The 9,952-nt window shown below is 43.4% G+C and overlaps 1 protein-coding gene across 1 annotated transcript in view; it reads right to left on the minus strand.

The window, feature by feature from the left end:
- TOP1 (DNA topoisomerase I) overlaps window positions 1–9,550 on the minus strand; it is an 89,580-nt gene extending 80,030 nt beyond the window's left edge. The window contains exons 1-2 of the mRNA XM_084776241.1: window positions 9,153–9,550; window positions 8,800–8,824 (exon numbers count right to left, since the gene is read on the minus strand). Of these exons, the coding sequence (XP_084632367.1) occupies window positions 8,800–8,824; window positions 9,153–9,185 (58 nt within the window). The 5' untranslated portion in view covers window positions 9,186–9,550. The remainder of the gene's footprint in view (window positions 1–8,799; window positions 8,825–9,152) is intronic.
- Window positions 9,551–9,952: the final 402 nt, after the last annotated feature.

The raw sequence follows: 9,952 nt of genomic DNA on the forward strand, positions 1-9,952 counted from the left end.
TACCAGGCCTAGTTGTTTACTTCTTTGGGTTTTTGTTTTCTTTTGCTTTTATTTTTGTTGGAAGACAGCATTTGGCTTTGTGGTCCAGATTGGCTCAAAGTTGCATACCCCTGCTTCTGCCTCCTAAATACTGGGGTTACAGACATAGCTCTCAAATTCATGGATAAGAACATTAGGGTAAGTTGTGACATGTTGAAGGTTAGCTAGCTAAGAGTTGATCTAAAACAATCTAAACTCAACAGCTTAAAAGTATGAGGCTCAACAAAGTCGAACTTCAAATCTGGTTGTACTCCACAAGCTTTGAAACATCAGTATGCATCAGATCACCTAGAACTCTGCTTAAAACTCAGATAGCTGAGACTCCATTTCAGAATCGGAGCGCCGTGGGTCTAGGCAAGGCCCAAGAAATTCTATTTCCAACAAATTCTCAGAAAATGCTAATGCGCTGATCAGGAAACTATACTCCCACACACTCTACTCATAATCTCCCACTTAAACCAACACCATTACTAGATGAAGACCCCAACTAATTTAATGACCCATAGACTAGATTTCAGTATTTTACTGTTTACTTAAACAGTAGGGCTGTTCACCACTGTAGGGCTGGAGAGATGGCTCATCAGCTAAGAGTACTTGCTGTTAACCCAGAGGACCTAAGTTTGGTTCCCAGCATTCACATGCAGTAACGTCAGTTCTGGGGGATTCTACATCCTCCACTGGCCCCAGAGGGCACCTGCTCACACATGGCATGGACGGATAGACATAAAAGACAGACAGAAACATAAGTAAAAATAATTATTTTTAAAAAATAAAGCAAACTCTAGTTCTCTGAGCTCTAGTCAGTTATCCCATGCAAAAAGAAAACCAAGATGAAATGGCTTTATAAAAATGGAAACAGAAGGGATAGGATTCTGGTAAGACACAGCAAAAGCCATTCATTATCTCTATTGAGGTAAATCCTCAATGAACTAATTTATCTTTTTAAAAAATCTATTATTATTGTAATTTATTCACATTGCATCCTGATTGTAATCCTATTCCCACACTCCCTCCCCCTTTTCCGTCCTATTCCCCTCCCTAGACCTTTTGACAGGTGGGGTCCTCCTCCCCTACTACAGCCTATCAGGTCTCATCTGGATAGCCTGCATCCCCTTCCTTTGTTTTTCCAAATTTTGGGGGGTTTTGTTTTTAAAGCAGGACCTCAAATTATATAGCCAAAAAATGGCCTTGAACTCCTAGTACTCCTTCCTTGGGCTTTCATGTACTGACATCATAAGCACACACCACCTCACCTGCTATGGCTACTTACTTAAACTAGAAGTGGTTGGCAGTGAGCTTTTACAAATGTACACTGGAAAAAAAAAATCAATGTTTTGGTCTTTAACCACTGAGAGAGGGAGAAGTAGTTTCTCTGAGAAATGAACCCCCTTAACTGGTTATCTATCACAAACTGGTCAATACAACATACAGCATTAAGATTCATCTTCCTAGCCTGGCAGTGGTGGCACACACCTTTAATCCCAGCACTAGGGAGGGCAGAGGCAGGTGAATCTCTGAATTTGAGGCCAGGTTGGTCTACACAGTGAGTTCCAGGACAGTTAGGGCTGTTACAGAGAAACTGTGTCTCGGAAAAACAGACAGATTCATCTTCCTAGTTTTTCCCAAATATTTTAAGAACCATTTTTCCATGGCAAAACCTTTCGAAGGCTTTAAGGATTTCTTAACACTAGACCCCATTCATTAATCTCCACAGTTACTATGACCTACTTTTAAGTGAGTATTAATTTTATAGTCTGAGCCTATTGCAATGATCTTCCTGATCAATGGTATATGGTCTATTAAGATCTATTAGGTGTAATTTAATGGACACTAGTGTACCATTCCTAAATGACTTGCATTTCCTTTAAGTAGTAGTTTAAAAAATAAAAATTCAAAACAATTCAATATTCAGCATTAATTACTTATAAGCCACTGTGGAAATGTCTGTCCCCAAAACACCTATCCTCTCATATAACTAATAATATGCGCTCTACTACAAATTCTATAATATAAGCTTCGATTTAGGGGTTGTTTTTTGTTTTTGTAGTACTGGAGACTAAACTTGGAGCCTTGCACATACTAGGGCAAGTGCTCTACTCTGCGCTGTATTGACTGCCATTTTTTATTAGAAAGATATCCTGGAATGAAGACTACAAGACCACTCAGTTGTGTATAGGAGGCAAAGTAGCAGAGAAGGTGTAATGGTTATGGTATGCAGCACAGGAGCACCTTATGAGGGACAGGGTCTGTTTCTCTCCAAAGCATACTAGGGGCGAAAGAGAGTGAATGAGCACACACAGAGAAATGAAATTCGGGAGAGCAAAAGAAGAAGCAGCCACCAGCACTCTGTGGCACTCTGAGCCACCAGGTTTAAGCCCTTATATCTGAGAAAGGCGGCTAGATCTCTGAGCACATAGCTATTCTGACTGAAGACCATAGGAGTCTAGAGACAAAGTTTGCATGAAGAGGTGCATTGTCTTTGTTGCTGAAACTGGCTTAGAAGACCTTGACATGCGGGGAGCATGGGTTGCCCAGTTCCTGCTCTTAAAAGATAAGACATCTCATGGAGTGTAGTGGTGCATACTTTTAATCTCAGCACTTGGGAGGCACAGACAAATATATGAGTTTGGAGGCAGAGTGAGTTCCAAGACAGCCAGAGATATGTAGATAGTACTGTCTCAAGCAAACAAAACTGGGGGCTGTGATGGCTAAATGGCAAAGGCCTGTGCCCACAAGGTGGAAGAACTGATTCTGGACAATTGTCCTTTGACGACATGTCACTGTGGCTTTAAAGACAAAGACACACATACACACACACACACACACACACACACACACACACACACACACACACCCCACTAAAAAAACGCAAGTACACACACAAAACAAATATTATAAAAACAAAATAAAACAGGAAGCTGTTAGAATTCAAAAATATCAGGCTAGAGAGGTGGCTCAGTGGTTAAGAACACTAGCTGCTCTTCCAGAGGTCCTGAGTTCAATTCCCAGCAACCAGATGGTGGCTCACAACCATCTATAATGGAATCCGATGCCCTGTTCTGTGATGCAAACATAAATACAAGTTGAGTACTCATATGTATAAATAAATAAATCTTTAAAGAAAAGAGATTTAAAAAAAAGAATTCAAAAATATCTCTTAAAGTTTCAAGATGGTATGAAGAGGTGAAAAATGGTAGAAACGTGAATATTCTAAAAACAAGACAACAAATTAAAAATGAGTACCGGACAACCAGGGCTACACAGAGAAACCCTATCTCGAAAAACAAAGAAAGAAAGAAAAAAAAAAAAACTAAATAAAAACGAGTACCTACCAAAAAGAAATAAACACTAAAGTTGCCTCTTCACCAAAATTTCAAGGTGGAAGTAACAGACAATTAACTCAAAATTTGCTATGGGCAATCTAAGTCATTATTTTAATCTGTATGTACCCCAGAAGTACTATTACCACAAATAACAGTGACACCTGTTTGAAAGCATGTATTTAGGATATTTCTTAACAAACGGAACAGATGCCATGTTAAATAATACCTACTTACAAACTGAGACATTTCCTCTAACACTACCAAAATACTCTAATATCTAAATGGGTTTCTGCTTTAAATGTTTTCTGTGTGCTTCTCTCCACCCTTCTTTATTCCCTTCTGAGTGTCAAGGCCCACACTATTAGCACAGCACACTACCGGCACAGATAGTCAAGAGGAAGTAGAAGAGTAGAGTTGGGAGGGAAAAAACTAATTCTTCCAAATTAGTGTCTTCAGTTAGAATCCCTTATTTCAGCTATTGCCCTGAAGCCACAGAAATATAAAGGTGCTTCTCAAACTTCAGACTTACAAAAAATAAAAATAAGAGACAACACCCACTTTACTACTTCTTAAGGTAAACATAATCTGAAGTCTTCCCTTAAACACAATACTCCGTTGACTATAAGTCTGAAACTTCTAAACTTGACATCTTAAGGTAAATTCTTGCCAGACACAGCGGCATGCACCTGTAACCCCAGCACTTAGGGAGGCAGAGGCAGTCGCATCTCTGTTTGAGGCAATCTGAATTCGAGGCCAGCCTGGTCTACAAAGTGAGTCCAGAACAGTTAAGGCTACACAGAGAAACCCTGTCTCGAGGGGGGTGGGGGCGGGGTGAATTCTCAATTGTTCAAATGCCTTAGATTTGCAAAGTTGGTAGATTAACAGTAATCAAGGGATAATCAGATAAACACAAGACACACAATTTCATTCAAGGACTTCCACTTCTAAGGGCCAACAAATACATTGTTTTATTATTTCTTCAAGTTATTTTTTTCTTTTTCTAAAAAAAACAAAAACAAAATAAAAACAACAACAAAAACTTCTAGGTTTGACACCAAATAGTTATTACCAGTGTTTATAGTCTCAAGGTAAACTACACCTACATTCAAAGTAATTACACTTGGACTCCATGTCAAAGTGAGCCTAGAACAGTCCAAGTTCATCATAGTCTCCTAGGAGAAAGATGTTATCCCTCACACAACACACTTCTGGGGAAATGACTGGTTTGAAGAAAGTCAGTTAACTTGGCATCTAATAAATGTCAAAAGCTACTGAAGATCTGTAATGCACATTATGCACTCATGCCCAACTAATATGAAAAATAGAATTTCAGAATAATGTGGCCTTCTAAAATGACTCGTATTCAAAGAATGACAAAAAAATCATTTCCCATGCCAAAATCAACATAAGATAACTGTTGATATATATATATATAGTTTTCCTAACATATGTACAGATAGAAAATGCAGACATATTGCAAACAAACAAAAAAATCTCATAGCCTAACTTTGGTATATAAACATATACATACATACATACATACATATATGTATATATATATACACACACACACATATACATATACACATACACACACACACACACACCTATAAAAATCCCTGTCACTCAGCTGGGTGCAACAGCACATACCTTTAATCCCTGCACTGACCCAGGCAGAGGTCAACCTGGTCTATGAAGGGTATCCAGGATAGCCACTGTTACACAGAGAAACCCTGTCTCAAAAAACAAAACAAAACACTCCCTGCCACTCATACAAGTAGCTATTTCACTATACCCAGAGTAAATCAGGATTTTTTCAAACTTTCAAAAATCAATGGTTTTTATGCTGACAGGAGAAAGACGCAACTTTCCTGGCCCTGTGCTTTAAGTTTTAGGGACCAACTGGGTTGTGAGCTTCCATTTTGCACCATCTACTTACCAAAGAAAAGTAGAAGTTAAAAGGTTACAAACATTACCCAGTTTTTTTCTTTTAAACCATTAGGTTTGTTTTTTTTGGGAGGGGGAGGGTCTGATTTTTTTTTTTAAGTAACTCCTAGATTTTCTTGTTTTATCAGAAATACTCAGGCTGAAATTTGTGAGATCTGATATGTTCCAAGATACCAGCAGCTTACTACTTTCAAAAGGCCATCAAATAGTCTGGCTAAAGAGTAAAAATGAAGATTTCTAGATTTCATTTGGAGACCACCAGTTTCCAGCTTTAAAATGTGATGCACATTTTCAGAGCCTTCTCATTGCCTGTCCCAACTCACATCCAACAAACAGCAAGCAGAAAAGCACAACTATTAGAATCAAATCAATTCCCCTCATCCATTAAGCCTACCCAGAGTCCACACGTGTCACCAAAGTATTCTACTTTGCTTCGGGAGAGAGGAGGGATCTCTGTAACTCCAGAAACTTCTTCAGGTTCTTGAAACAGCACCTTAAGCTGATGTTATCAACTGCACAGCCAGGCGTCCTGCACAGCACTGTAATAATGACTCAGCCTCACTATGGTTAGTGCGACTGACAAAGGGAGTCTATTTCATTCAGGTGAAAAGGAAGTCTGAAACTCCTAGCTCATTGCTGATATTTTAAATACAAATATACTACAGAAATAACATTTTCACAGCAGTTGAGTATGGCCCAGAATGACCTAAATTTCACACAAAATGTAAGCACTATAAAAAAAAAATATGAGCTTCACAGTGGGGGGGAGGATCTTTTACATAGCATTCAGGCAAGCAAAATGAGGGATAATGTGGTTTTACTTAGTGAACTTGCAACAAATGTGTATAATTGTTCAGGCTCACTTAATGTAGTGTTTAAGTAAATATTCTCTCACTGTAAGGATCAATTAAGAAGCCAGGGTATTAAAAACTAGTTGTTTTTTTTTTAAAGTTGTCTTTTCATATTTATTTGATTAATTGCTAGTAAAAGTATATTACTTGATAGAGCTAGCAGTTACTGACACTAAATCTGGACAATACCCACAAAGGCGATCACTGCAGCGTCAGAAGTTGGTGCACCAGGGTGCTTTTCTCTTCCAGATTTTGGTAAAAAGCAAGTGGCATGCCATCAATACTTCTCTTTCTCCTTTTAGCTCTTCTATCCCTAACAGTAAACTTCATAACAATATCATCCCTACTACATCCATGGAGGCTCGGTTCATGGCTTTAGAGTAAACTCAGTTTAGTCATCTATCAGATGGAGATAACAGGAAACTCATATGGGTCCCCCCAAAGAATAAATTAGATGATCCCAGAAAAAGAGTTGCATTCAAGCTTGACAGTTAAGTGCTCAATAAATATTAAATATCATTGTTTGAAAATATAAATATATCTTGAAAGTTAACACAGGCCCGTTTAACTTACTCTCTATAAAAATGCACAGGTAACATACCCAGCCCATAGTCATGCACATATTCAATAGCTCCTTTATATTATTCAGATGAGGAAAAAGGCTCAATTTTGTTTCATTATAATGTATCTCTTACTAGGCCCAATTAAAAAGCAAATAATTTTTATATTAAATTCCTACATTCCTGCAGAGCTGAAAACCACTTCCTACATTCACACCTACCACATCCTTTCTCTGCCCTCTTCCCAAAGAAGTTTATCCATACTTGATGGTTTTCTAAATTGAAGAGGCCTCAGCTCCCTCCTCTAAAAGCCTAACAGGATGGACAAAGACTCCTAAGACACAATCCACCCCCAACAATTCTCAGCACCTAGTCTTATACAACACACAGTTTCCTCTGAGAAATTTCCCCACCTCCAGATAAAATTAAGCCCTTCATGCTCTTAAAGCATTTTGGGTACACATATACTCCAACACCTACCTTGTAATTAACTAATATGACTCCCCCAACAGGCTGAGTTGAGAGCAAGACAGAGATGTGGTCACAGTTTCAATTCTAGCACTAAGCACATTATCTGGGAAATATGAAGTGCTCAAGTAAGGCTATTTTGTCTAGATTCTCTCCTGACTAAGTGCCATCTCTCTTTGGATGTCCTACTTCAAAATATAAACCTACGACTGCTTTTAGTTGGGCAGGTCAATACCATGGGCTCTAGGGCTTCTACCACTGGCTCAATTCCCCAAAACCCAAACTCAATTGAACAGGATCATCAACCATCCAAGTTAATGGGTATTTCCAGTATACCACAATAGGATTGCTGGAAAGTCCGTAAGTGTGAGCTTCTTACACGGGTGGTGAGAAGGAGACACACACCAACATATTCTTCCCTGGGTAACTTTAGTGGGAATATTTTAAAACAAATGACTGGAAAGGGCTCAAAAAAGCATAAGGATGTGGGGAAAGCTAGTTAATGCTTGATTCCTGAAAAACAGCAGCTTCTGAGAAGAATGAACAGGAAGACAGGAGCGGGGGGGCTGGCCACTCTTTGTTTCAATAGTCTTCTTTTAAAAAAAAAACAAAAAAAAACCTCCCTATAGCTCCAAAGAAAAGGCCAGCAGCATACCATATCCAAATGAGCAGCTAGACAGTCTATTCTCAGGACACTAAACTGTGTCTCTAAAACAAACTGCCTTAGGAACCCTACCCACAATACAAAAATCTATCACTAATACTTTTTAAATATTTTTTTAAAGAAAATCAATATGGTCAAGTCCAACACTCACACTAGGTGACACATAGACAACTTGAAAACTTTTTAAAGGAGAGGTTATCTTTGCAAAGAACACAACTTGGGAAAACAATCCCCAAATACAAAGAACTCCACAAAAGGTGGCTTTAGTTTTCAGAACCATAATTGCTATCATTAACATCTCACCATTAAAAAAAATGAGGGGGGGGGGGCAAACACACAAAATTCCAGCAGCTGCCTAAGGGAATCTTTCATTCTGGAAGCAGAAAAAAGGCAAGCAAACATGAAGCAGAAAGCGGAATAACTTCCAATATAAAGTTCTATTATTTTTTTTTAAAAAGTAATTCAGTCTCTGAGCCATCCTTCTCGGGTGAGGTCTGTGATTTATATGGCTCTGCTCTGCAGAAGGCTCTTTCTGGGCAGCTCAAGGAAGGAGCCGAGGGAGGGAGAGAAAAGACACAGGCACAGAAAGGAGAGGAGAGAGAAAAAGAAAATGGCGCAGAGACTAAGTCCCGACCGTCGACAAGGCGACTTTCCCGGGAAGAATCCCGGCGGAGAAAGGCCGCCCGAGACTCAGCGACGGGCGATACGGGGTCTCCGTTGCCCCCTCTGGGGAAGGCCGTGATCTGGGGGCGCTGGGACCCCGGGAAAGGGGGTCCAGAGGCGGCCCGATGGGAACAATGGGGCCGGTGAGCGAGGAACCGGGACTTAGTCTCTGGGACGCCATGTCTGTCCTCTGCCCGGCTCCGGCCCGGCGCGGGGGAGGCAGCCAGCGGCGTGTTGGGGGACACTCGGGGTGGGGCGGGGGCGGAAGGGGGGTACACACTCACCATTCAATCGGAAATCCGCTTCGATCTGTGGAAAGAAAAGGAGGGAAGATGAAACAACCGGCACATGAAGCCCCGGGGGCTGCGGGCGGAGAGCGCGCGGCCGGGGGGCCAGGCCCACCCGGCGCCCCGGAACCCAGAGCCCCCTTGAACGGCCTCCCCAGGCCTGCCACCCCCCGCCCCAACTCCAACTTGACGGCTCCGTCCGGGGTCGGGCCACCCAAGCGGCTCCAGCCGGCCGCCCCTCGCCGCGGACCCGGGCCTGTCAAGGCGGCGGCGGCGGCGGCCGGGGCTGGGGCCGGGAGCCCGGCGGCTGGCGGCGAGGCAGGGGTGGCGGGGGCGCCGGCGGGTCGCACCTGGGAGTCGTTGTGGAGATGGTCCCCGCTCATGTCGGCCGGCGGGAGAGCGCTGCTGCGGGCTCAAAGACAGCGCGGGGGAAGAGACGCGGACGGACGGTCGGAGCGGCCTGAGCAGGCGGACGGAGCTCCCGAGAGGCACGAGTAGACGGCGGCGACAGCCACGGGCCCGAGACTCCCGGGACAGCGGAGGAGGAGGAGGAGGCGGCGGCGGCGGTGGCGGCAGCGACGGCGACGCTGACAGACTGCCGGGCGGGCCGGCGAGCGGCGAGAACAGACCCCAGCAGTTGTGTAACAGCCTAAGTTCGCATTTCCCCTCACTGCGCCTGCGCGGCCGCTTTTAAATGGGACGTCGGCGACGTCAGAGCTCGTGGAAACAAGGCTGAGGGTTGCGGCGGGTCTCTGTGAGGTCTCCAAGGCAGAGCCGGTTTTGCCTGGCAAGTCCCGCCCTTCATTTGCATACGGGCTTGACTCCGCCCACCCCTCTGCGTTCCGCTTAGCTCCGGGCTCCGGTTCTCGGGAGGCGGTACGCCGGTGTCTAAGGCAGTGCGCAGGCTCAGCGCGGCGGACACCGCCTCTCAACCCCGGGACAGCGGCGCGCCCACGTGGTAGGCCTTTGAAGGCCGCGGCGGGACCCAGCTGAGCTGGGCTGGGTCTGAGGCTCCCAGCGTCTGCGTCTCTGGAGCCAGAGAAGTTTGATCCGTGCAGACCTTGGCTGCCAGGATCTTAGTTCACCAGCGGCCCTAAGGCGTTTAGCCGGAGTCTCCTCCCAGCCTTTGTCCAGACCTCAAACTTGTAGA

The sequence above is a fragment of the Acomys minous genome, assembly GCF_964271855.1.
Source record: "Acomys minous genome assembly, chromosome: 3".
NCBI lineage: Eukaryota > Metazoa > Chordata > Mammalia > Rodentia > Muridae > Acomys > Acomys minous.